Raw genomic sequence first — 25,719 nt, 5'->3', positions numbered from 1 at the left:
GAAGAAGAAAATAATAAAAACACCCCCTCTTGATAGCCCCCTCTCTCTTCCCATCCAGCTCCCAGCTCCTCTTCCTGACCTCCATCCAAGGCAGATTTTTTTCCCCTACACTATTCTCATCTCCCCCTACCCCTGCCACTACCTCGCGCGCCCCCCACTGCCTGCTCCTCTGGCTGGGGAGAGAGGGGACTCTCTCCTGCGGCTCCCCACCTGGGCTCTCCGGGTTGGAGCAGTCTCTCCGGAAGGGGAGGGGGCTTGTCTTGTCCGGGCGAGGTGGGAGTGGAGGTATCGTGCCATGGACGCTGCGCCTGGGAGGCAGCCTGAGCCCCAGTCCACATGGTGAGTAACCTGCCCCCTCCCTTCCGCCTGTCTGCCCATCCGCACCCTCGCCTTTCCCCTGCAGAGCCTCCCCCATCCTCATCCTTTCCCCCACCAAACCCTCTGCCCACCTTGTTCCGATCTCCCCCCTACGTTTTCAACCCACCCACCCCCCCCCCCGACCTTTGCCAGGGAAGCCAAAGAACCGGGGCAGAGGGGTCCTGACAGCAGCCAGGGAAGCAGGTGGCTTACGATTCTGCCCAGCCCCCTCTCAGGAACCCACCCCCCAACTGCCATCCTCACTCGATACTTTGGGGTTCCAGGTTGGAGAAGTGGCACTCCTGCTTGGGGTTAGGACCCCAAGCCCTGGGAGGGGCCCTCGACAAGAACGGAGGGATGGGGGAGCCCCGTGCCTCCAAAGCTTAGGAGCTGCTGGAAGATGCTGCTGAAAGGTGGGGGGTTGGGGGGCGGTGCTGAGGCTCCGGAGCCACTGGGCCAGGGAGCGACGGGCAAAGAGGAGGGGCCTCGCTCGCCACTTCCCCCCTCTTTCTCCGCAGCCACTCAGGATGAGGGTCCGGCCCTGCCTGCCCGCGCTGGGCGCCCCCCGCCTGGCCCCGGTCTAACTGCCCCCGCCCCCAGGCCTCGCCCGGCTCCCAGGCCCCCAGCCGGCTTCTCCAGCCCCAGGATGCGCTGAGCCACCGGGGGGCTGAGGCCGCGCCAACTACATGCATGTCCCCCGGGGGCAAGTTCGACTTTGACGACGGGGGCTGCTACGTGGGGGGCTGGGAGGCGGGGCGGGCACATGGCTACGGCGTGTGCACGGGGCCCGGCGCCCAGGGCGAGTACAGCGGCTGCTGGGCGCAGGGCTTCGAGTCACTGGGCGTCTTCACGGGGCCCGGCGGACACAGCTACCAGGGCCACTGGCAGCAGGGCAAGCGCGAAGGGCTGGGCGTGGAGCGCAAGAGCCGCTGGACGTACCGCGGCGAGTGGCTGGGCGGGCTGAAGGGGCGCAGCGGTGTGTGGGAGAGCGTGTCCGGCCTGCGCTACGCCGGCCTCTGGAAGGACGGCTTCCAGGACGGCTACGGCACCGAGACCTACTCCGACGGAGGTGCGGGGCCCTGCCCACTACTGTCTGTCTGCTCGTCCGCGTGCGCCTCCCCGCTGGCCTGCCCTGCGTATGCCTTCCCCAGCCATACAACCCCCGGTGCCCCGCTGTTATCCTACACGTCTTCCGCATCAATATGCGCCCCTGCGCCCATCTTTCTGCCCTCTCCTGCCATCATCACACACGCCTTCCTCATTTGTCTGTCCCCTGCCTGATTTTCCCTCTCCCCAATCTGCCTGCCCTCACCCCTTCCCTGTCTGCCTGAGCCTCACACCCCGCATCTACCTAACCCTCACACACCCCCTGTCTGCCTGTCCCACACCTCCCCTCTCCACCTGCCTATCCCTAACACCTCTGCTCTGCCTGTCCCCTCACATTTCCTCAGTCAGCCCCCGACAGTTCTCTTTGCTTGTCATATGCCATCTATACACCCCCGTCAACCTGTCCCTCACCCCCTCTGGACTGTCTGTCCTTCACACACCCCAGCCTGTCTGTCCCTCCCCCTTTCCCCTGTCTACCTGCACGGCCCTAATCCACGGATCTCCCACTACCTGCCTGTCTTCCCTCTGTTCTTCCCCACCTTCCGACCCCACCTGGCCTGTCCCCGGCTCCTAGTGCCCTTCCCCGACCTCCACGCCAGTTGCCCCCACCTCTCCCACCCGACTCAGGCTTCCAGGGGCTCATGGGGCTGGGGGTGGCAAGGAACGGCGGGTCCTGACTCTTTCTCCCCCTCCTACCCCGCCCCGCGCAGGCACCTACCAGGGCCAGTGGCAGGCTGGGAAGCGCCACGGCTACGGGGTGCGCCAGAGTGTGCCCTACCATCAGGCGGCGCTGCTGCGCTCGCCCCGCCGCACCTCCCTGGACTCGGGCCACAGCGACCCCCCGACGCCGCCCCCGCCCCTGCCCCTGCCCGGCGACGAAGGAGGCAGCCCGGCCTCCGGCTCCCGGGGAGGCTTCGTGCTGGCCGGGCCTGGGGATGCTGACGGCGCGGCCTGCCGAAAGCGCACCCCCGCGGCCGGCGGGTTCTTCCGCCGCTCGCTGCTGCTCAGCGGGCTCCGGGCGGGCGGGCGCCGAAGCTCCTTGGGCAGCAAGAGGGGCTCCCTGCGCAGCGAGGTGAGCAGCGAGGTGGGCAGCACGGGACCCCCGGGCTCCGAGGCCAGCGGGCCCCCGGCCCCGGCGCCGCCCGCCCTCATCGAGGGCTCGGCCACTGAGGTGTATGCGGGCGAATGGCGCGCCGACCGGCGCAGCGGCTACGGCGTGAGCCAGCGCTCCAACGGGCTGCGCTACGAGGGCGAGTGGCTGGGCAACCGGCGGCACGGCTACGGGCGCACCACCCGCCCCGACGGCTCCCGCGAGGAGGGCAAGTACAAGCGCAACCGGCTGGTGCACGGGGGGCGCGTGCGCAGCCTTCTTCCTCTGGCCCTTCGGCGGGGCAAAGTCAAGGAGAAGGTGGACAGGGCCGTCGAGGGCGCCCGTCGAGCCGTGAGCACTGCCCGCCAGCTCCAGGAGATCGCCGCTGCCAGGTGGGCACCCGGTGCAGAGGTCGTAGCGGGGTTAAGGGGAGAAGATACCCTAGGGATAAGGAAGGGGGCGGTGCCTAAAGGAGGACCAAGACGCAAGGCCTAGGGCCCGGTGGGGAAGAGCAGGCCTAGGGCCAGGCATTTGTAGCCCTGGGTATTTGAGGTGTTTATATCGGAGGCCACAGGTGGACGTGGGTGTAACTGTGGGTGGCTGGGTATTTGAGGAAAGCCCTGTTAGACTGTAAGCGTGTCTCAGTGTCTTTTGTGGGGATGTGTGTCGTTGTGTGTGGGAGTAGCAATGAGTGCTGCCTTGTGCCGGCCCAGGAAACCTCTTGGAACTCAGACATGTCCCTAGTCTTCCTCTTCTTGTAGCTGATCCGGCCTCCAGGACTCTGCTGCTGGGAGCAGCAGCCCCCGGCAGAGAGACAGGGAGTGTACATTCGTAACCACATCCAAGCCAGCCCACAGTCTGCTATCATTTCAGCCTTAGGCCTTGGGAAGGTCTAGTTTGTACAGCTGATCTCTCCACCTGAAAAGATAGTCCCTCTCAGCTTTGTCTCCTCTGCCTCCCTTAACCCAACGGGTAAAGGTTGAAGGCGAGGAGACTTGCCTATAAATGAAATTTTCTTTCTGCAAATCAGATTACATTTCATGCATCAGGAACCTCATTATCTAAAGCAGTGCAGTCCAGTAGGAATATAATGTAAGTCTAGTACATAATTTTGAATCTTCTAGTAGCTGTATGAAAAAAATATGAAGAAACAGATGAAACGAATTTAAATATTTTTATTTAAACCAATATATCCAAAATATTATCATTTCAACCTAAAATCAATATGAAATAATTAAGGAGAGATTTTACTCCCCCCCCCCATTTTTCTTAAGTCTTTGAAATCTGATATGTATTTTGCACTTAGAGTACATCATTCAATTTGGACTAGCCACATTTTAAGTGCTTAATAGCTGCATATGGCTTGTGACTAAAGAAAGCCAAAAATCTATTTGTAAGGAGTTCATAAGCCCCTGATTTATACAATTTACACATAGGAATTTTTAGATATTGGTTTTTCTTTAAAGGGGAGGGCACAGTTGAAGGGTCTTGTTTGAATTTGAGAGTGTTTCAGAGGATGAAAAGTCAAGATATGTCCAAATATGCTTCAGTGAATTTGTAAAATGGGTGACAAGGGGTGTGTGTGTGTGTGTGTATGTGAGTGAACAGGTCATATCCAGAGTAGATGCCTGAACCAGAGAATGTCAATCTGTAGATACATCCGAGTGTCTGGATGGTTAGAGTCCAGGGCCTTAAGCCAGGGAAGGGGAAGGGCAGAGCACCAGGGAGCACTTCAGGCTGGATGGGGAGTGGGCATGTGCAGGAAAAACTGATCTCAGTAGCCAGAAAGATCAGGCAGTGGGAGGAGGCTGGTTGGTCTCCCCAGCAACAGGCCTGGCAAACCTGATTGGCTGCTGGTTGCCATGGAAACAGCAGAGCCCCAGCAGCAGGTGCCTCTGCCAGGTAGCCTGAGCCTGGCCTGATGCCTGAGCACTGACTGGGTCTACTGGCTAGGATTTGATCAACCATACCCTCCAAAGTCAAAAATACAGGACCTTGTCAATGTTGCAGTTTCTTGGCTGCCAACAGAACTCAATGCAACCCAAAACTGTGATCCTCATCCCCTGCCTTAAACTCTGAGACCAGCTCAGTTTCAGGACAGGGCTAGGCATATAGATCCTGAAAGTCCTAAGACAGAAGAGCAGGGTTATCTGAGATCCCTCCAAGCAGGTTCTAAAGGTCTTGACCCACCAGGTTTGAGGGGAGGAGGCTGACCATATCTCCCAAGGTATATAGAGAGGAAGTAGACCTAAGATGACAGGGAACACCATGACCCTTCTCCCTACCCCCATACCCAGACTGCTTTCTTAGGCCGGATAAAACAGGCCCAGGGCCAGAGGGAGTCATGGATCTTGATGCATTCAAGCCCATGGCAAGTATATCTGATTACTTCTACCTCTGATCCTTTACGCCCCACCTTCAGTCAAGATTACAGAACTAATTTAATAATTACAAGGCATCAGGGTGGGATAGGGAGGGTGGGAGGGAGACACAAGAGGGAGGGGATATGGGCATATGTATACGTATAGCTGATTCACTTTGTGATACAGCAGAAACTAACACACCACTGTAAAGCAATTATACTCCAATAAAGATGTTAAATAATAATAATAATTACAAGGCATCTATGATTAACAGCAGAAGGTAAAAGGGAAGGGAAAATTGAGGAAACATCTGACATCAGATTGAGAACTGAGAAAAAAACAGAGGGGAAAGGATTGATAATGCTTCAAGGTTACCTGTAACTAAGGAGCAGAGCAGGGGAAGGGAGTTGTGGAAGGGAGATTAAGAGCTCACCTCTTAGAAGGTGTAATCACAATGGTGAGAAAGCATGCACGTTAGCAGGGAGAGGGAATAGATAGTAGCAGAAAGGGGAGACCCACCCTTACTCCAGTTCCAGAGCTCAGAAATGAGGAAATGGGGGGGGGGCAGTGGCAGTGATGGGGGCAGGGAGAACGATGTGATAACAGAAGTGGCTGAAGAAAACAAGATGTAAAATTTCTCATAACAAGAGGTAGCAACACAGCAAAGAGGCATAGCTTGTGAGCACCAAGCAGGTGCAGCCGCAGAGAGATGTGCTAAGAGAGTGAGGCCTCATTTGTCACTGGGAGGGAGCAGGACAGGAATGGAATAACAGAGTTGAGGGCAGTGGGGAGGGCCTGGCCCTGCAGCTGGAGGAAGAGAAGTGTTACTACTGGATGGAATAGTGGAGGGAGTGAGAGAGGAGCAGGAAGGTGTGATAACAGCAAGCGTGGCCCAGATCTAGGGGAGGAAACCAAAGGCCGGCTGCCCTGCCAGGTCGGGGAAGGGGAGCAGCTGGCAGAGTGAGCAAGGGTGAGGAGTCCAGAGGTGAGCTCAGATCTGGGGGATGTGATGCAGTGGGGACCTGGGCCAAGGGACTGGAGTAGGTCTGTTAAGACAGTGTCCCTGGAACCCGACAGGGCAGCAGACGCCCTTCTAAAGGCAGTGGCAGCCAGCAGCGTCGCCGAGAAGGCTGTGGAGGCAGCTCGAATGGCCAAACTGATAGCCCAGGACCTGCAGCCCATGTTGGAGGCCCCAGGTGAGGCGTGGGCAGCCTCGGGCGGGGCCAGGGGAGGGGGTGGCTTCCTGGGGAGCTGGGGGGCCTGGGCATGGAGAAAGGGGAAGGGAATCCCTGCAGGGGACTGGGGTGGGAAAAGCCAGGGTATGAGGATCTAAGGGGAGAGAGGGTGGGGACCAGGCCCAGTTGTTTGAGGAGCGAAGTAGGAATTTATGAAATAGGGTCATAAGGACTAGGGGATTGGGGTCTGGCAATGAGAGGCTGTAAACCTGGGGGTACCAGAGTCCTGGGAGGCACCCAGGCAGGGGGATAAAGCTGTAGCTTCTGCAGCCCAAGGCCAGTTCGGCCCCTCTGATTCTCAGCTATCCCTGCCCCAGGCCGCAGACCCAGGCAGGACTCAGAAGGTTCTGACACAGAGCCCTTGGATGAGGACAGCCCTGGGGTATACGAGAATGGACTGACCCCCTCAGAGGGCTCCCCTGAACTGCCCAGCAGCCCTGCCTCCTCCCGTCAACCCTGGCGACCCACTGCCTGCCGGAGCCCACTGCCTTCTGGAGGGGACCGAGGTCCCTTCTCCAGCCCCAAAGCTTGGCCTGAGGAGTGGGGGGGCCCGGGTGAGCAGGCAGAAGAACTAGCTGGCTATGAGGCAGAGGATGAGGCTGGGCTGCAGGGGCCAGAGCCCAGAGATGGCTCCCCACTCCTCGGAGGCTGCAGCGACAGTTCCGGAAGTCTTCGAGAGGAGGAAGGGGAGGATGAAGAGCCCTTGCTCCAGATGAGGACCCCAGGGCGCTCGGAGCCGGAGCCCACAGCCTTGCCAGTCCTGAGGGGCCTGTCCTCGAGGGGTCCTGAAGCCGGGTGCCTGATGGAAGAGGCTGAGGAGGCTGCTGCATCCGAGAGGCCCGCCCAGCCGGTGAGAGACCCCCCCCCGCCGCCCCACCCCGCCCTGTGCCCTCTGAGTCTCCCATCCTTCCTGGTCCCGCTTCTCCTCAAAGCCTGGCCTCTCATCCTTTCCAGACCTCTCTCTGATCCCCTGAGGGGCTTTGATTTGCACTTAGCTTCCTTTTTGCCTGCCCAGTCTTGGACTATATCCCACCTCAAAAAAATAGAGAATTTGCAAGCTGGAAGGGACCTTAGGGACCTTCACGTCCAACTCCCTCATTTGACACATGGGAGGACTGAGGCCCAGAGCACTTACAGTAACTCACCAAGGTTACGAATAATTAACAGTACAGCCAGAACATCTTTGCCTGCTCTCCTTTCATATCATTTCCGGCTCCTGGTTTCCTACTCCACCCCCACCCCCACCTCCACACTTTCTCTCTTTGGTGCCCAGAAATAAAAAAGGAAAAGCTTGTTCCCTCCCTACCCTGACTCTCCCTCCCTCTCCTGGGAAGAAGAGAAATAGGGAAGAAGGCAGAAAACTGGGAGGGGTGGAGTTTCCCCAGTACCCTGCACTCTGATTGGACTCCAGGCCTTCTCTTGTTTCCTAGCAACCACATCCTCACCCCTTCATCCCCTCTCTGCTTCACTGCAGTAAAGGCTGCTGCTGCCAAAGTCTGATACTAAGGCCAGGCACCTTCTGCCTGGGCCACGTGCTGCTGGGAGGGGAGTGGAAGGAGGAGGGAGGATGGGCTGACTTGAGGGAGCCAGAGGGAAGGTGGGGCCCTGCCTGGGAGCAGAGGAATGTTTTGCAATCCAAAGCAAAGGTTGGAGATTTCCCTGCTCTGGCCTCTGAGGAGAGGTGCCTGGGACTCTTCTGCTTTGCCACCTCAGCCAGGGCAGGAAGGTGGGACCCGTCGCTGGACCCGGTCCTCAGGCACTGAGACTGCATTTTCCCCCATCTCTCTAGGGAGCTGCCAACCCGTTGGTGGTGGGAGCCGTGGCCCTTCTGGACCTCAGCCTGGCATTCCTGTTCTCCCAGCTCCTCACCTGAGGCTCCTGCCTGGCCTAGTTCTGGCTTTGGTTGCTGCCTCTTCACTCCTCTGACCTGCCTTTTTCTCTTTTCTTCCTCCTGGTTGTTTTTTCTCCTTTCTTTCTCTTCTCCCTTCCCTTTCTTTTCTGTCCCCCTCTGGTTTTCTCTCTTGTTTTTTTCTTTCCCTCTCTCCTTTCAGATTCATTCCTTCTGGCTCCGTCTCCGTCTTCCTCACTCCCTTCCCCACCCACCCATTCTCTCTCTCTCTCTAGATTGTTTACATATGAAGGGCTTTTCTCGCTCAGAGTCGCTCTCTTCTCTGAGACACACAATTCTAAGTCAGACCATTGCCCCACACCCTCCCTGCCTTTTCTTTAGACCTGAACTTGGATGAGGGTTGGGGTTTGGTGTCCTGAGGAGTCTCCCAGAAGCTGAGCAGAAAGGAAGGAGAAAATGGAGAAGGGGTATACTCTATACGGGAGAAGACTGTATCCTGGGCGAGGCACTGGCCATGCTGCTGTGACTCCCTGACCCAAAGGGCCTGGCGTCCCTCTGAGGCCTAGTGATAAAGCTGGAGGGGGTGCAGCCTCCATCTCTGACCTTGGAGGATCCTACCTCACCTCCAGGCACGGAGCTGGGTTCTTGCCGAGCTCCATCCTTCCCGGAAGGAGATGAGGGGAATGAAAAGTAGAATGGGTCCCCAGCATCTTCTCCCTCTTTCTCTCCTCAACAGCCAGCCCCCTCATCCAACCCCCTAGGGTGGCATGCCATGTCAAGAGCAACGTGTAAAGGAAAGAAAATGTCCTATGCGGCCGAGCCCACCTTCTCCCACCTTTCTCTCTCCCCCCCTAAAAGTTCGTTTGGTTGGTCTGGACTCACGTGTGGCCTTTGATTAAATTTCTACGGGACCTGAAGGAGACATTTCTACTGCAGAGGGTTAGAGGCACCTGAGCAAGGACCCCACTCCCCAACTCGGGCAGTAGTGGCTGGGAAGGCATTTCTGGAGAACAAACCAGACAGGCTAATAAGAACTCACAGGGCAGCAGAAGCTGTTTAGTAGTCCCTATGTGGGTTATATCCCTTCCCCCATCATATCAGAATCTTGTGAAATGGGAAACCAACAGAAGGAGGGGATCAAAGGAAGCCAGTCTCTCACACACTTTCCAGGCACAGCAGAGGTGAGAGTCAAACCCCGGTGAGAGGTGGGTGGAGAGCCCTGTTTGAGGTTGTAGCTGATCCCTGGTACTAGCTTTCCCCCTGGGGGCAGGAAGCCCTAGGAAGAGGGTACTGTAGGGTCCCCAGAGGATCTTTCCTCCCTCCCCTGCATGAGGCAGAGGCAAGCTGCCTGCCAACCCCCTCCCTCAAGGAATGGCCTTGCCTGGGAATGCCCACCACACACAAACTCTTCTTTTTTTCTAGTCAAACTCTGTTTACTCCTTGGCCTGCCTCCCTCTTCCTCCCCTCTCAACCTTTACTTCTAATTTGTATTTCATGGAATTTGGGATTGAAGTTAAACTACAACAGTGCCACCAACACCAAGTCTTGCAGGAAAAAAAAAATACAAAGAAATTTAACCAAAAAAAAAAATATATTAATAAAAAAGTTCAAAAAAAGGGGGGGGAAATTGTCCTCTCCTTTGGGTGTGATGGCTTCAAACCAAGCTCTCAGAGGCTCTCCGGGTAAAGGAGCCCTCTTGGGGACCCCCAGGCCTATTATTACAGTCTCGCCGGCCCTAAATAGTTAAGAGTTCTTTCCCCTCAACTCCAAACCAGGAAGGCCTGAGCTAGAGGATTCAAGACTGCTCTGCTGGTTGGCCTAGGAGGGGCGGGGTCCCGTGATGGGGGCGGGGAGAGGGAAGGACCAGACCAAGTTCCAACGCTCGCCGGGGCTGGTACCAGGAAGCGCTGGGGGGAGAGGAGCGGAGTTGAGACTGAAGCCAGGTGAGGCTGGTGTTAGGGCTGGCGTCCTGGTGTGGGGAAGCTGAGGCCGCCTGAGAAGTGAACGGCGGTTGCCGAGGAAGAAACAGCGCTGGGCTCTAGAAGGAAGGGAACGGCTGACCTAGAGATGGGAAACCAGGTGTAGACTCGGAGAAAAGAGGTGGGGCGGGGGGGGGGGCGGGGCGGGGGGGAAAAAAATAGGCGGGGTTCCGGCGCATGCTCGGTAGCAACGGGCGTGGAGTGGGGCGGGGACGCATGCGTAGTGGAGGTCTCCTCCTGCGGTGAGGAGGGGGCGGAATTTGGGGACCCGCGTGGGGAAAGGGCTCAGTTTTAGGGTAGCGGTGGGACCCAAGCCCTCAGGAACTTGGTACAGGGCAAGCCTGTGCAGAAAGGCCAGACGCTTCCAGCCAGAGGGTTAAAGCCCTCTCCGCTCCCGGGCTTTGCCCCCCAGGATGGTGGCGTCCTCGTCCTCGCTGAAGCTTCAGGATCTAATCCAGGAGATTCGTGAGGCCAAGACCCAGGCCCAGGAGCGGGAGGTGATCCAAAAGGAGTGCGCCCACATCCGGGCCTCCTTCCGCGATGGGGACCCTCTGCACAGGCACCGCCAGCTGGCCAAACTGCTCTACGTCCACATGTTAGGCTACCCCGCCCACTTTGGACAGGTACTGGGCAGGGACGCCTCCCTTCTAAGTTTGATGAGAGAAGCTAGTGGAGTACCGTCTCGGACCCCCTCACCTATTTGTGCCCCGATTTCTTTATTCTACAAAGCTTCTGAGCCCTCACAGCACGCACCGCAGACCTCCTTCCGCAGTATAACCCCAACTGGTCATCAGCTGGGCTGAACCCTTCATTCTCTGGCCAGCGCCATTCAGGGCACCTTCTCCTCTCTTCCCATCCTCCTGTTTCCTTGAAACTACCCACTAACTAAATCTCCTAAACCTCTCTTCTTGTTGAAGGGAGGGTCATGGAATATGCTGCCCTCACAGGTTAATCTGGTGTAAAGGAGGAAGATGGAAAAGGGACGTTAGTGCCTCTGGTTTCACCCCTGCCCCTTCCTGGTCTGCCCCCTTCCCTGTAGATGGAGTGCCTGAAACTGATCGCCTCCCCCAGGTTCACAGACAAGAGGGTGGGCTACCTGGGGGCCATGCTTCTACTGGATGAGAGGCAAGATGCCCACCTGCTCATTACCAACAGCATCAAGAAGTGAGAGAGTTCTGGGAAGCGCTTGGAATCAGGGAGATGGGAGAGTGGGGAACTGGGAAATCCCAGGGGGTTGCCTGATGTAGGTACTGGGAAGGGCTGGATTTTTCAGAGGCTTGACTGACCGTCCTCCCAAAACTCTGCAGTGACCTGAGCCAAGGGATTCAGGCTGTACAAGGCCTGGCCCTGTGCACTCTGAGTGCCACGGGCTCTGCTGAGATGTGCCGGGACTTGGCCACTGAGGTGGAGAAACTACTCCTGCAGCCTAGCGCCTATGTGCGCAAGAAGGTGAGATGGCAGGTTCTAGGCACTTGCACCTCCAGAAACTGTCCCCTGTCTGCCATGTGGCAGAGGTGTGGGGGGCGGTCCATCCTGGCAGACCCCTGCCCCCTCTGAGACCCCTGACCTCTGCAGGCTGTTCTGACTGCAGTGCACATGATCCGGAAGGTCCCTGAGCTCTCCAACATCTTCCTCCCACCCTGTGCCCAACTGCTTCATGAACACCACCACGGTAAGGCCATGGGGCTCCTCGTCCCCTGCCTCAGCTCTGGCTGTGGACAGAAGGGAGACGCAGGATGGGAACAGCAGCTCCTAGGAGAAGGGTAGCACGTGCACACAAACACACACACTCAGTAGACTCCCCTGTGCCCCGGCGCACCACTCACTTCCCCCACCCTGACCCAGGCGTCCTGCTGGGCACCATCACGCTGATCACGGAACTCTGCGAAAGAAGCCCTGCGGCCCTCAAGCACTTTCGAAAGGTGGGCTGGCGAAGGGGCGGGCCCCGGGCCAGGAAGAAAAGGGCAGTAGGGTTGGAATGGGGCTGAAGATCGAGAGGATTAGGAAGAATGCTCAGACCAGGCCGTGCCCTCCCTCCAGATGGTGCCCCAGCTGGTGCACATCCTCCGGACTCTGGTGACGACGGGATACTCCACAGAACACAGCATATCTGGAGTCAGCGACCCCTTCCTGCAGGTGGGCTGACCCTTCCCTGCTATATCCCTAGAACAAAAAGCTTAGTAAGCCCATGGCCAGTGGTCACTTCCCAGAGAACACTTGGGCTCAGTCAGTGTCTTGGGCGGGAGGGTGGCAGGCACCAGGTTCTCCCAGGACCAGTGTGGGGAGGGGGATGCCTGAAGGCCAGAAAATCCAGTTTGGTAACAGTATGTTTAAAAAGCCTGTCCTCAAATCCCCTGGCATCACACACCTCTGAACCCCTCCCAGGGCCCAAGGGACCAGTGGAGGTGGGGGGAGGGCCAGGGAGGTTCTCGGGAACCAGCCAGACCCCTCACAACGCTCTCCTCCGTGCTGGACTTTTCTCCTCAGCCCCACAACTCCTTCCCCTAAGAACCACCCCCCAACCTTTAACCCAATTTCAGGTCCAGATACTTCGTCTGCTTCGGATTCTGGGCCGGAACCACGAGGAGAGCAGTGAGACCATGAATGACTTGCTGGCCCAGGTGGGGGTGGGGTTGCCGATTAAGTGTGTTGCTCTGTGATCCCACTGGCGCTGTGCAGCCCTCACATGACCACTCACCATGCGGTGGCCATATGATAACGTCTCCATCTCCCTCTGGACCGTGATCTCCCTGAGGACAGGGACACAGTCTGTCTCAGTGCAGTAGCCCCTGGCACATAGCGGGAGCTCAGGGAACCTTGTTAGCTGTTTGAGGGATGATATGATGGAGACCTTTCAGAGACCTGAGGAGAGGACGGAGCCCCTTAGAGATGCATCTTCTCTCGCATCCACGCAGGTAGCCACGAACACAGACACCAGCCGAAATGCGGGCAACGCGGTCCTGTTTGAGACGGTGCTCACCATCATGGACATCCGCTCTGCAGCGGGCCTGCGGGTACCCTCCCGTATGCCCCTCCCCCCTGGGGCCCCTCCCACCCGCCCCAGCCAGGCAGAAAGGTCCTGTTCACTGGTTTCTCCTCCCCACCCGGGTCACCCTGTGCCACGCAGTCCCCACTCCTGAATGAGCAGGTTGCTCCTTCCCTGACTGCCCCCAACCTCTGCCTCCGTAGGTTCTAGCTGTCAACATTCTTGGCCGCTTCCTGCTCAACAGTGACAGGAACATTAGGTAATAGGCCCAGGTGTCTGGCTGGGCTGTGTCACTGAGCCCTGGGTCCTCTGCCCTCCTTCTTCCAGAGTCTCCGGATTCACCAGCCTCTCATTCCTATACCCAGGGCAGGACAGGGTGGGGAGGACTGACGGCCATGGCATGACAGGGCCTCTCCTGCTCTGGCCAGGTACGTAGCCCTGACGTCCTTGCTGAGGCTGGTGCAGTCTGATCACAGCGCTGTGCAGCGGCACCGGCCCACCGTGGTGGAATGTCTGCGGGAACCTGATGGCTCCCTCAGCCGGTGAGCAGGACAGAGGAACGAGAGGGCAGGGCAGAGGGCCCAGCGCCTGGTGGCCAAGACCCAGGCCAGCTCAGAGCAGCTGGAGAAAGGGGACTGAGGAGACAGGTGCCTGGGGAAGGGGGGGCCTGAGGCATGTCATAGGGTGACCTGGGTTACCTTGTATAAACACACATGTCTCCTGCCAGGCGGGCCCTGGAACTGAGCCTGGCTCTGGTGAATAGCTCCAACGTGCGAGCCATGACACAGGAGCTGCAGGGTTTTCTGGAGTCCTGCCCCCCTGATCTACAGGCCGACTGTGCCTCAGGCATCCTGCTGGCAGCAGAGAGGTGAGGGGATGGGTGCCCAGGAGGCAGAGAGGTTGGAATCCAGGGACCGTCAGCACCAGGACTGAAGAGCCGTATGTCCCCTAGGTTTGCCCCAACCAAGCGGTGGCACATAGACACCACCCTACGTGTGCTGATGACGGTGAGGCAGGGGCTGGACTGAGAGCTGGGCGGGAGCGTGCAGGGTTCACCACACTGACTCAGCCACATTCACCCCTCCAGGCAGGCACCCATGTGCGTGATGACGCAGTGGCCAACCTGACCCAGCTGATTGGGGGTGCCCAGGAGCTCCATGCCTACTCTGTGCGCCGTCTCTACAGCGCCCTGGCTGAGGACATCTCCCAGGTACTGCTCCCACCACCAGGCCTGGGGCTGCCCAGCCCTTCCTGGGCCACCTGCTCCATACACCTGATTCCCAACTGTTTTTCCCTCAGGGTCACAGCTCTCTACCTAGCAGAGGAGACACTCAAAGACAGAGCCCTGTTTGTAGTTAGAACACCTGGACTTCTTCTGTCCTGGCTCTGACACCTACTGTCTGTGCAACCACAGATGACTCATTTACCTTCATGCTAGGTCTACTCAGCATTCTACCCTGCCTATCTCCCGGAGATGCCTTGATCAAATGAGATAGATAAAAGCTCTTTCTGCATGTATTAGGTTTTCCTTTTTTTTAATGTGGGATCTTAGTTCCCCAACCAGGGATCGAACCCGTGCCCCCTACATTGGAAGTGTGGCATCTTAACCACTGGACTGCCAGGGAAGTCCCTGATAGGTTTTTTTTTTTTTTTTGGCTGCATTGGGTCTTTGTTGCTGCGCATGGGCTTTCTCTCTAGTTGCAGCGAGAGGGGGCTACTCTTCGTTGTGGTGTGCGGCTTCTCATTGTGGTGGCTTCTCTTGTTGCGGAGCAGGGCTCTAGGGCGCACAGGCTTCTGTAGTTGTGGCACGCGGGCTCAGTAGTTGTGGCTCACGGGCTCTAGAGCGCAGGCTCAGTAGTTGTGGCGCACGGGCTTAGTTGCTCCGCGGCATGTGGGATCTTCCTGGGCCAGGGCTCGAACCCGTGTCCCCTGCATTGGCATGCGGATTCTTAACCACTGCGCCACCAGGGAAGTCCCCGGTTTTATTATTACCTTGAATGCTGAGTGAAATCACAGATGGCAACCAGTATCTATAGCCCCCTTTCCATATTACTTTAGTAGGCTAGGCAGAAACCACCCGCCCTTTCCTCAAGGGAGGACCCCCCCCTCACTTCTCCCCATCCTTGCTGCACCCCTTGTGGTTAGGCCATGTAGGTTTGTTTTTGTTTTTGTTTTGGCATTACTTTCTGAATTTTATTCTAGGATATTTTTTTAATTGAAATATAGTTGATTTACAATATTGTGTTAGTTTTAGGTGCACAACAAAGTGATTCAGTTATACATATTTTAAGATTACTTTCCATTATAAGTTATTACAAGATATTGAATATAGTTTCCTGCGCTATACAGTAAATCCTTGCTTATTTATACAGTAAATCCTTGCTTATTTATTTTACATATAGTAGTTTGTATCTGTTAATCCCATACTCCATATTTATCCTTCCCCTCCCCCTTCCCCTTTGGTAACCATAAGTTTGTTTTCTTTTTTTTTTTTTCATAAGTTTTTCTATGTCTGTGAGTCTGTTTCTGTTTTGTATATAGATTCATTTTTATTACTTTTTAGATTCCACATACAAGTGATATCATACAATATTTGTCTTTCTATGTCTGGCTTACTTAGTACCATAATCTGTAGGTCCATCCTAGGCCATGTAGTTCTGAAACTTGGCCACCAGAGGGCAGAGGAAGCCCAGGAGCCAGGACAGAGCTGGGAGCAAATTAACAAAACTGCTCATAACTGCTCCCAGTGCTGAGGCCCCTCCCTTTCCCCACCCCTCCAAACTCCACCATCTCTGCACTGCCTAAAGGATGTCACGGGGTCTGGAAGGAAGGAGGGGACATAGACACAGGCCCATCATGTTTCTCATCCCACGCAGCAACCGCTGGTGCAGGTGGCAGCCTGGTGCATCGGGGAATATGGGGACCTCCTGCTGGAAGGGAGCTGTGAGGAAACTGAGCCCCTGCAGGTGGGTCCTGCGTTGGGGATACACTGAGGAGGGACATATCAGGGGAGGCAGGGCTGGCCCCAGGGTCACTCCCTGTGTCCCCCTGGAAGGTGGAGGAAGAGGAGGTGTTGGCACTGCTGGAAAGGGTGCTGCAGTCCCATATGTCCCTGCCGGCCACCCGAGGATATGCCCTCACAGCCCTCATGAAGCTCAGCACCCGGCTCCATGGGGACAACAAGTAAGAGTGGGTCCCAGCCCCTCCCACGGAGCCTCTTCTCGGTGCCTCCAGTGAGAAATGTCCCTTCACTGTGCCCGCCAGTTTCTTGAGTTTCTGTCCAGGCCCACACCCCGATCTCCACTCCTCCGTCCTTAGCTTCTTCTTTTTGAGCCAAGAATCATGGGTATCTCTGTGGTCTGTGGAGCCTCTTCCTTCCTTGCTGCATTCTGGAGGTGAAGGGCACGGCAGACGACCCTTCCCACTCACGCACCACCCTGCGGCCCAGCCGCATCCGCCAGGTTGTGTCCGTCTACGGGAGCTGCCTGGACGTGGAGTTGCAGCAGCGGGCGGTGGAGTATAACACCCTCTTCCGAAAGTACGACCACATGAGGTGCGCGCCACTCTGCCGCAGCGCGGGAACCAACCCCTGGCCCGCTCCCCATTGTCCCTTTCTGGGTGCAGGGGTCTCATCCTCACCTGTGTCCTTCCTCCTCCAGTCAGAGCCTCCTACTCACAGTTCATTGAAGCTAAGTGGGCTTCCCACCATCCTTGTTCATCTGAAGGCCAGCAAGACTGTGCTGTCTTAGGAAATCAGAGGGGCACTTCTGACCCACCATGTGCCCAGGACTCCCCATGTTCTTACCCCTCCTCCCACGTGCCTGCTGTGCAAAGCCCAGGGTCTACCCAAAGGGATACACCTGCATTCCATCCTCTCAGGGCTGCCATCCTGGAAAAGATACCTCTTGTGGAGCGAGGTGGCTCTCAGGCTGCTGAGGAAGCAAAGGAAAGCAAAGAAACAGCCCAGCTTTCGGAAGCAGCCCCTGTCCCCACAGAACCCCAGGTGAAGAGGCCGGGAGCCCCATGGGGGAAGAGCATGGTCCAGCTTCCATACCCAGCCCTGACCCTTCTGCCCTCCCCCCCAGGCCTCAAAGCTCTTGGATCTGTTAGATCTCCTGGATGGCCCTTCTGGGGATGTGCAGCACCCTCCCCCTCTGGATCCCACCCCAGGAGGCGCTTTGATACACCTCCTCGACCTTCCCTGTGCTCCCCCACCCCCTGGTAAGCCTCAGCAAAGGGGAGATGTCTTAAAGAAGGGGCGGTGGAAATAGGCTGCTTCCCCTTCTAAGCCAAGGACTGAGGTTGATACCCTCTTCCCTGCTGTGTACCCCCATCACATCCCCATCTTAGTAAAAGGCTTCATTACATCATGCCAGTCTCCTCCTGGACACCCTCCAGTATCTTCCCTTTGTTCCAGACTTCTTACCCTGGCCTGCGGGCCCTGCTTCCTCCCCGCCCACCTCACATGCTTTCCCACTACCCGCTCCACTGGCCCCCCTCTCAGCTCCTCAGGCCCTCTCACCTCAAGCCCTTGGCATTCATATTCTTTTCACATGGAATGTCCTTTCCCCAGCACATCAAAATGACTGGCTCATTCTCAATCTTAAGGCCTCAGCTAAACTGTCAGATGCCTTCCCCTACCTCTCCTATTTAAGTTAGTTCCCCGCACTTATCCTGGCATAGTTTGTTTCCTTCAGAGCACCAATTACAGTCTGTGATTATCTTTCTTGTTTATTGTTTCTCTCCCCCGACTAGGCTGTAAGCTCCATCAGAGGCTGCATCTTATCCACTCTGTCACTAGCATCTTGAGCAGTGCCCTGCACCCAATGGGTGCTCGTTTAATTTTTATTGAATGAGTGAGCTATTATCTTCAGCCCATACACTGAGCTACTTCTTTCTCCCTGCTGTAGCTCCCATCCCAAATCTCAAAGTGTTTGAGCGCGAAGGACTACAGCTGAATCTTTCTTTCGTTCGACCCCCTGGAACCCCTACTTTGCTGTTAATCACTGTCACTGCCACCAACACCTCAGGGGGTGATGTCACCCACTTCATCTGCCAGGCCGCTGTGCCCAAGGTTTGTAGAAGACTGGGATTCAGAGGTGGCCTCGGTACTCTAGGAGAAAAGGCCACTAAGTAGAGGAGGTGGGTGGGGGAGAGGACGAGATGAGAAGGGAGTGACTTGCAGAGACAGGCACTTGGGGAGTTATGGGAAGAGGGTTTAAAACTATTGGGTGTGGAGGGGTTACCTGAGCCCAGCCAGCTGCCCTGCGGTGTGCTCCATCCAACCTCCCGTGTTCAGAGTTTCCAGCTGCAGCTACAGGCTCCCAGTGGGGACACAGTTCCAGCTCAGGGTGGCCTTCCGACGACCCAGCTCCTCAGAATCCTCAATCCTAAGAAGGTGAGCTCCAGGAGCCCCTCGAGGCTAAGACCCAGTGAAGGGAGGGGTCACTGGCGCTTACCCTGGTCTCTGCTCTCGTGTTCCTAGGCCCCCTTGCGGCTGAAGCTGCGCCTCACCTACAACCACTTTGGCCAGTCGGTGCAGGAAATCTTTGAGGTGAACAACTTGCCTGTGGAGACCTGGCAGTAACTCGGCCTCCACTTACAGCCTGAAATCCTGCTGGGTCTCCAAACCCAGGGGCCCCAGCTACTTGGAGCCCATATCTGAGAACAACCAGCAGGTGGCACTCTGGTCCTGTACTTGCCACTGCAGAAACTGGGGTGGGGGGGCTGCCCCCAACCCCACAAGTAGTGAAAGCCCAATAAAGCCTGAGGGGGGAAGCCATATTTGAGGTAGAAAACGTATGTGAATAACAGCCAGGGAAGAGCCTTCTTACACAGGAAGTAGGTATCTTGCCCTAAGCCTTTGGAACTGGTTTCAACAAAGGAAGGTTTTCTTTCTACCCCTTTCCAGGTTGGGTGGCACATGTGCCCCTAAACTTCCACAGGAGGCACTCTACCCTCTGGGCCAGAGCAGGGCACAGGGGCAACATCAAACCAGAATTTCTAGATTTCTAACAGGGATTCCCACCCATTTCCCCAACCTTCTGCTATTCCCCATACCCCAGGGCTGGGAAATCCCTGCTGCCTCCCCTCATCTCTAACTCAGCTGTAAGGCGGTTTAGGAGCCGCTGGCAGAATCAATGGCATCGACCAAGGGAGGGAGGGTGGCAAGGGATTTTCCTGTGCTTAACTACTGATCACAGCTAAGTGGAAATCCTATAAACACGAGCGGAAATCAATGGCGGCTGCTTAGCGGCCAGGGGAGAGGGGCGGCCCACAGATTGCATCTGACGGATGAGGGAGGGGGGCAGCCAGGGAGGGCTCCAGGAAGGATGGCTGAGGGTAGGGTGAAGGAACAGGCGGAGCTGGAGAGAGAGGAGTCACTGTGGGAAGGGAAGCCAGAGAGGAAGAGGCACAGTGAGCCCAGGAATGAACCTCATTCGACCCAGAGCTTTCTTCCCCATCGGGCAAGTGACACCCTAGCCCAATGTCACGTCTGGATCTTCCAGTCCCCTAAGGCTTCTCTTTGGAGCTGTACACTTCTAGCAGGCGCTGATAGTTCTGAGGCCGGAAGCGCTGTAGGTACACAATCAGCTTGGCAGGTGCCCTCTCCTGCGCCAGCACACCTACAGGCAAAAGAATGAGCAGAGAATCAGACAGCCGAAAATGCTTTGACTCTCCCTGCCCATGCAGCTGGACCCCAAAGTTGTTTCCAAGGTCGCACTGGGATTCCAAACGCCGTCCAACCAGCTTCTCTAACTCCCCAGCCCACTCCCTGATTAGCCTAGGGAAGCGGGGCCTAAGAGGGCCACTTGAGGCAGGAGTGGGCCTGGGAAGCCAAGCATGAGCCTCTCCTCCAGCAAGAAGTGGTGAAAGGCACTCAGGTGCCATGAAGACAGAGGGTGCCTCAATAGCGACTCATTTCAATTACTGCTCCTGCCCCCCAATCAAGATTAAAGCCTATCCAGGCAGGCCAAAACTCATTAGCTTGGTAATGAAGCACATGCAGAGATGCACACAGAGAGAGAAACCAAGGGATGTAGAAAGAAGAGAAGCAGCTACAGCCATGGGGTGGGATTCGTGGGGAATTCTAGCCTGTGTGGTGTGGAGTCACAATAAGCCAGTGTCTGATTGTTAGTGCCTGGCAGCATGCTGGGCAGATAGCAGGGAACTCGCTGTGGCTTTGCTGGGGAGGCAAGAGCAGCATTCCAGGGCTGTAAGGCCCGATGGCATGCACAACCCTATACTCCTGTGGATGAACTGTGTACAAGGGAGCTAAGCCTGGGAACAGAAAAACTAATCTGTTAACGTTTGCCCCGCTGTCTGTCACATAGGCACAACGTTCTTGCCTTTTACTCAAGCCGATAGGACAAATTAAATGAGGATTTAGTTGTAAAAATGAGAGGAGGGGAAGGAAGGATGGATGGAAAGATTGAAGAGGCGAACTGACAAATGGAACTGAAGGACACTTGGAGTGACTAGAGGTATGAGAACTACATGAGACAATGACTGGGATGGATTAGACACACATGGAAGGATTCAATCCAGGTTAGACAACTATTGCAAAAGAGGAAACCGGATTTGATAGAGCCCTAAGCAAACTGGGTCCTCTAGAAAATTGCTAAAATAATTCCCCTTACAGAAATAGCCTCGAGACCCTCCCCACTAACTGGCCCAGCGGGTACACCCAGAAGAGGTGCAAGGGAAGCACAGAAAGGGCTGTCTCCCTCACCAAGCATGCTGCTGAGGCTGTGGATCTTCTCTAGGGCAGCTGGGACTTCAGCCTCCTCTCGCACCAGGGCCTCTACCTCACCCACAGCGTAGCCAAAGTCAGCTGTATCCAGGTCCACCCTGAGCGGCGGCTCCTCTTCATCAGCTCCGTGCAGCACCACTTTCCAGGCACTACGCTTAGTCACAAAACTAGCTACTTCCTTCAGCCCTAGAGGGCCCAGCACAGCAGCCACGCCTCCAGCTCCCGGGACTTCAGCCCTCAGCACCTCACAGAGCTGGGCCACAACTGCAGGCTCAGCTGTGAGTTCCATGTACTCAGTGTGGGGTCCTGAGACACTTGCTGCTCTGGAACATTTGAGCTCCCATCCACTGCCCTCTCGCTGTCGGAGCCAGTAGTCAGCCCGCATGAGGCTCAGCTCAGGGGTGTCATAGTAGCTGTCTCGGAAAGTGACTCGGCGCTCCAGGGTACCCCCCAATTCCTGCAACCGCTCCTCTGTGCCAGGGCCGGGAACGAACTTTCGCTCCACTTCAATCAGACCCTGGGCCATGCTACCTGCAATCAGTCAATCAACAAACATTGGCTGAGCTCCCAAAGACCCCCTACCCCCGGAAGAACTTAGGAGGCGCACACACTGTCCCAGGGCTCTCTGTTGGGCGCCCTTCCTCCCTGCCTCTGTGATGGATGGCCCCTTCCTGTCTCTGATGTTTTAAGGTTCAGCAATAGGGATAAGTCTCCAGTTAGACCCCTTCCACTGCTGAAAATGCCCTCAATCCAAAGGGCTCTCTAGAAAGCAGGCCGTGTAGCGGGTGTCCTTTCAACGCGCCCGCTAGACACCATGCTACCCCGGGAGGACGGCGGCTCTCTGCCGGGGGCGACCCCGCCCGATCCCCCCACAGCAACGGCCAGCGGAGCCTCGGGTCTCACCTCAAAGCCCTAGGATCTCCCTCTCGCGGGACCTGGAGAAGGGGGAAGGGAGCCCGCGCCACGCCCGCGAGGAATGCCGGGAGCAGTTCCTGGCCCCGGACCTCGGCCCGGTTCTCTGCACACCCGGAAGGTCCCGCCATATTAGGCCCGCTGTGGCGATGCCGAGGGCAGGCCGGGGCCCGAGAAGCCTGCTAGTTTATGGGGGGCCGCAACCTCCGCGGTGGGCCGAGAGCGAAGCCGTCTCCCTGCGCTCTGCTCCTCCTCCCAGACCCCTGCCGGCTCTCGGGGATAGGGGCGGCCCGGGTCTCAGGCCGCCGGCTGAGTCGGCACCCTGGGGCCCGGGTGCATGATGGGAGATGTAGTTCCAAAGGGAGACTTTGCTTTCTTGCCCCACCCGTCGCTATGGTGACAGGAAAGCTGCAATTAACGCCAGCGGGACTCGACCAAAGTTGAGAGAGTCGGATGGAAAAGGAGCTGAGGCCCCAGTCCTGTCTACAACCCCCTCACCGCCTTGGCAGATGGGCCTGGAATACAAGCCACTCAGACGCTGTCTAGCAAATATTTTATTGACTATTATGGTGTCCCACTGAATGCAGGCCAATGGGAATGAGCTAGGGGGGAAAAAAAAAAGGATAACTAAGACCAGTACAGCTACTCTGGACTCTGGAGTTTTAAAGGGGAGTTAATACATCCCCATGAATGTTCAGGATAAGGGTGGATGGGAGACTTTCTATAAGAGGAGAAAGTGATATTTTGGATGAAACCTAAAGACATGACGGGATTTCAACGGTTGGAGACCAAGATGGTGACAGGAACAGCATGAGCGAAGGCTCAGAAGCTGGAGAGCACCTGGCCCGTGTGTAAGAGGAAAGAGATGAATCTAGAAATACACTTGAGGGGCAGGTTGGAAAAGGTTTTGAGTGTCAGACTGAGGAGTTTGTCCAGTGGCCCCTGAGCAGGCTTTGTCAGGAATAGGAGAAATACTTATGTTCATTTAAAATATAGGAAGACATGAGAATGGCCCTTTGCTTTGGGAGACAAAATAGAGAAGGCTCCTTCTCCTTACTCCCTCCCAGGGCTATGATTAGCTGGAGGCATCAACTGTATGTCTGATTCTTTGGGTAAGGTAGCTTGCTGAAGAACAGTGGCTCTTGTCAACTCCTGGGCCTGCTCCTATGATGGGTGAGAAGTGCTAGGTTCTAAATACCTGTCCTCTCCCCAGTATGTTTCTAGAAACACGTGACCCATGGGAGGTACTATGGAGAGGACACTGGTTTACAGACATGGCATCTTGAACTTGGGATCTCTTTAAGGCATACCCCGCCACATCCTCTGACAGGTACCAATGTGCAGAGAGGGGAGGGACCCCAGCCCCTAATTCCTTTCACTGGCCTGCTGTTCATCTGTCCTTTGCTTATCAGTTTTGTTGCCCAGAGGAAGAAGACTTAATCTCTTCTGTGAGTTATAAGGTCCAGTCCAGTAGGGCCAAGGCAGCAGTTTAAGGAAAAGGAAAGACCAGAATCCAAAGCTAGACAGACCTGGAGTTGAGTCCCATCTTCACTTTACTGGTGTTTGGCATTGGGCTAGCAACTCCACCTCCCTAAACCTCTGTTTTCTCTTTGGTAAAATGTGGACTGCCTCACAGTTTAGTGTGAGGAATTCGGTGACAAACTGTCACATCATAGAGATTCAAAATGTTAGTTTCTTTCTCCTTCCTTTTTTCCTGTGAACTCCAGGATTTTTTTCTTTTAAGAGAAGTAGGCTAGTGTGAGGTCTGGAGTCAGACTATAAGGATTTGAATCCTGGGGGTGTCACTTATTGGCCGTGTGACCTTGGGCCAGTTAATTAACTTGTTTGTGCCCTGGTTTCCTCAAGAGACTAGTTGTAAGGATTAAATAAGTTAATATATTTAGTGCTTGGAACTGTCCCTATGCACTCAATAAATTTTAGCAGCTATTGTTATTAGAATATAGGAGAGCTTATGGGAGCTGATAAACTGAAGATGAGGATGGAGAGCCAGAACCTCCCCTCCCCCCACCCAACTCTGGGGACTATGTGACCACGTGGAGGAGACAGAAGCTCCCAGGGACCAAGACTAATTGCTGCGGAAGATAAGGTTCTAGTGCCCAACTGGAAGGGAGAGGAACTAATAAAGCAAGAAGAAGGGAGTGAAAAAAGAGAGATAGGCCTCGAGTGGCTCCGGGAAGCTGGCAGAAGCAGGACTTGCTCTAGAGCTGATTTAAAACAAAATTACAAAACACGTGTGCGATTTCTGCAGGCAGAAGGAAGAGGAGGAGACGACAGGAAAGTGTTTAAAGGAGCCTACCCTCTTTGCAGGCACCGGCTTGGACCTGGCGCCACAGTCAAGCAGGTGGCCGGGACCGCTGTCCGCCTGTCCTCGGGCCTCGGGTCCCGCCCACAGTCCAGCCAAGCAGGCGGACACAAGCTCTAGAACCGGGAGGCCGGGGCGGGGGCGGACGGACTACAACTCCCGGCACACTCCGCGGCGGGCGGGCCGCTGCACCTGCTCAGTGGGGCCGCCCCGGGCGCCTGGGTATTGATTATTCCATTGTGTGGGACGCCTCGGCTCCAGCCAGTGAATGAGGCGGAGGCGTGAGGGCGAGGAGGAGGAGGAGGAGGAGGAGGAGGGCGAGAAGGAGGAGGAGGGCGAGGAGGAGGAGGAGGAGGCAGGGAGCGAGCGAGTGCCCAGGGTGAATCAATGGAAACCCCCTCACGAAGCCGGGAAAACACTTCAGCCGCAGCCAAATAGCATTGATTATTTTCCTTCACTTCCCTCACCGCCGTGAATTTATTTATTTATTTTTTCCATCTCCGTCCCCGACGCCCCGGAGTGAGCGCTGGAGGGAGGGAGGAGGAGGGGAAAAAAAGGAATCAACACATCGGAGAAGTCCCTTCCAAGAGCTACCCCCTCCCCTCCCCGCCTCGCGCTGCTGGGCGGCCGCGGTTCGACTCCCGTCCCTGCTTCCAGCTGAGGTGTAAGTGCATCGATTTCCGATGCTGCTGGGTTGGTTTTTTTTCTCCTCTCCCTCTCTCTTCTTCCCTTCCTTGCTCTTTGGAAGCTTGAGACGGAGGGGAGAGGAGGCGCTCGGAGACTGCCGCTGGAGGGCACGGAAAGGGACGGGAAGGGACTGGGGGAGGGGACCCGGACGGACAGACGGACACACCGAGGGCCTGAGGAGAAGGAGGGACAGGGGTATGGGAGGGAAGGAGAGGGCCTGCGAGCGGGAATGGGGCGAAGAGAGAGATACCGGGGTGGAGGTAGAGACGGGGAAGGGAAAGGTTTCGAGGCTGGACCAGGAGCCAGCCGGACAGATGGAGGGTAACGAGAGCCTAGACGGGCCGCGCCGAGCTATGCAGGGAGCGGGGGTCCCGGAGGGAAGGGGAGGCCGGGGGAGTGCGGGGGCTCGGAGCTGTCAGTCTGGAGGCGTCTGGGTCTCGGTGGCCCCCCGCCGGCCGCAGAATGGGGGAGGAACGGCGGCTAGCAGGCAGGCAGATGGATGGGCAAGCGCGCTGGGGGTTGGGAGGGTGGGAGAGGACGTGGATACCCTTAATCTTCGATTTTACGTTTTGCCAGAAGTTGAGTTGTTTGTTGGTTTGGGGGTTTTTTTTTGCTTGTTTTGTTTTGTTTTGTTTTGTTTTAGAAAGGTGCGAGTAGTAGGTGAGGGGAGGCCTCTACTCCTATTCAAGGTGAAGTGTGTCTCTCCTGGCCCCCAACTCCCCGTCTACTCTTGTCTGTCCCTCTCTCTGAATAGCCCTATCAACGAGAACTCGACCACGCGTTTTGCTGCTCCTGTTGCCCCGCTGACCTCTGTCCATGTGTCCCTACCTCTGGATTTTGCCATTCTACACCTCATTCATTCTCCCCACCCATCCATCTCCGAGTCTGTCTGTGTGTCACTATCTCCGGATGTGACCTCCTACCCGGGTGATCCTTTCCCTGTGTGTCCGTGTCACTATGTGTTACACCTTGGCTGCCTGACTGTTCTACCCATCTAGGACTCCATGCCCTTTCCTTCAGGGTCTGAACGGATATCTCTGGCCTTTTCAGGCTGCTTTGGAGTTTGCTTATCAGTCAT

At 56.3% G+C, this 25,719-nt stretch overlaps 4 protein-coding genes across 10 annotated transcripts in view; 3 read left to right on the top strand and 1 right to left on the bottom strand.

Moving 5' to 3' along the window:
- The first annotated feature begins 1,047 nt into the window (after window positions 1-1,047).
- Window positions 1,048-8,025, top strand: JPH4 (junctophilin 4). The gene is made up of 5 exons (XM_059915640.1): window positions 1,048-1,426; window positions 2,175-2,946; window positions 5,995-6,113; window positions 6,470-7,002; window positions 7,942-8,025. Exons 1-5 carry the CDS (start codon window positions 1,048-1,050, stop codon window positions 8,023-8,025), a joined length of 1,887 nt encoding a protein of 628 aa, XP_059771623.1.
- A 1,831-nt stretch (window positions 8,026-9,856) lies between these two features.
- On the top strand, window positions 9,857-18,750 carry AP1G2 (adaptor related protein complex 1 subunit gamma 2). Of its 6 annotated transcripts, XM_059913906.1 has the most exons (22): window positions 9,857-9,944; window positions 10,393-10,603; window positions 11,020-11,144; window positions 11,288-11,429; window positions 11,556-11,652; window positions 11,826-11,902; window positions 12,021-12,116; window positions 12,521-12,601; window positions 12,896-12,994; window positions 13,170-13,225; window positions 13,395-13,508; window positions 13,694-13,834; window positions 13,919-13,973; window positions 14,054-14,176; window positions 15,843-15,932; window positions 16,022-16,149; window positions 16,415-16,519; window positions 16,846-16,969; window positions 17,052-17,187; window positions 17,877-18,040; window positions 18,266-18,364; window positions 18,452-18,750. In XM_059913906.1, the coding sequence occupies exons 2-22, from the start codon at window positions 10,394-10,396 to the stop codon at window positions 18,551-18,553; spliced, it is 2,364 nt and encodes a 787-aa protein (XP_059769889.1). In that variant the 5' UTR covers window positions 9,857-9,944; window position 10,393; the 3' UTR covers window positions 18,554-18,750. The 6 variants fall into 6 exon arrangements, with proteins under 6 accessions (XP_059769889.1, XP_059769890.1, XP_059769891.1 ...); XM_059913907.1 differs by lacking the exons at window positions 17,052-17,187; window positions 17,877-18,040; window positions 18,266-18,364; window positions 18,452-18,750 and having other exon boundaries at window positions 16,626-16,939; XM_059913908.1 differs by lacking the exons at window positions 9,857-9,944; window positions 10,393-10,603; window positions 11,020-11,144; window positions 11,288-11,429; window positions 11,826-11,902 and having other exon boundaries at window positions 11,557-11,652.
- On the bottom strand, window positions 17,685-21,950 carry THTPA (thiamine triphosphatase). The gene is made up of 3 exons (XM_059913912.1): window positions 21,623-21,950; window positions 20,699-21,250; window positions 17,685-19,592 (listed from the first exon to the last, which is right to left on the bottom strand). Exons 2-3 carry the CDS (start codon window positions 21,243-21,245, stop codon window positions 19,480-19,482), a joined length of 660 nt encoding a protein of 219 aa, XP_059769895.1. The 5' UTR covers window positions 21,246-21,250; window positions 21,623-21,950; the 3' UTR covers window positions 17,685-19,479.
- Window positions 21,951-24,498: 2,548 nt separating this feature from the next.
- The window catches only part of ZFHX2 (zinc finger homeobox 2), a 29,053-nt gene continuing 27,832 nt past the window's right edge, over window positions 24,499-25,719 (top strand). Inside the window, exon 1 of one of the 2 annotated variants that reach the window (XM_059913904.1) lies at window positions 24,499-24,618. The gene's annotated coding sequence lies outside the window, so the exon portion shown is untranslated. The remainder of the gene's footprint in view (window positions 24,619-25,719) is intronic. The other variant, XM_059913902.1, reaches the window with a different exon arrangement.

The sequence above is a fragment of the Balaenoptera ricei genome, chromosome 2, assembly GCF_028023285.1.
Source record: "Balaenoptera ricei isolate mBalRic1 chromosome 2, mBalRic1.hap2, whole genome shotgun sequence".
Classification (NCBI taxonomy): Eukaryota; Metazoa; Chordata; class Mammalia; order Artiodactyla; family Balaenopteridae; genus Balaenoptera; species Balaenoptera ricei.
The sequence above is the reverse complement of the archived record's forward strand: the minus strand, read 5'-3'. Positions and strand labels throughout refer to the sequence as shown.

Bases quoted from the DNA above. Each gene is read 5' to 3' on its own strand.
- AP1G2 (XM_059913906.1), top strand. From the start codon at position 10,394: ATGGTGGCGTCCTCGTCCTCGCTGAAGCTTCAGGATCTAATCCAGGAG. The intron at 11,145-11,287 runs GTGAGAGAGTTC...AAAACTCTGCAG, and splicing joins ATTACCAACAGCATCAAGAA to TGACCTGAGCCAAGGGATTC. The intron at 13,509-13,693 runs GTGAGCAGGACA...GTCTCCTGCCAG, and splicing joins CCTGATGGCTCCCTCAGCCG to GCGGGCCCTGGAACTGAGCC.
- THTPA (XM_059913912.1), bottom strand. From the start codon at position 21,245: ATGGCCCAGGGTCTGATTGAAGTGGAGCGAAAGTTCGTTCCCGGCCCT. The intron at 19,593-20,698 runs GTGAGGGAGACA...TTTTGCCTGTAG, and splicing joins CAGCCTCAGCAGCATGCTTG to GTGTGCTGGCGCAGGAGAGG.
- JPH4 (XM_059915640.1), top strand. From the start codon at position 1,048: ATGTCCCCCGGGGGCAAGTTCGACTTTGACGACGGGGGCTGCTACGTG. The intron at 1,427-2,174 runs GTGCGGGGCCCT...CGCCCCGCGCAG, and splicing joins CGAGACCTACTCCGACGGAG to GCACCTACCAGGGCCAGTGG. The intron at 6,114-6,469 runs GTGAGGCGTGGG...TCCCTGCCCCAG, and splicing joins GCCCATGTTGGAGGCCCCAG to GCCGCAGACCCAGGCAGGAC.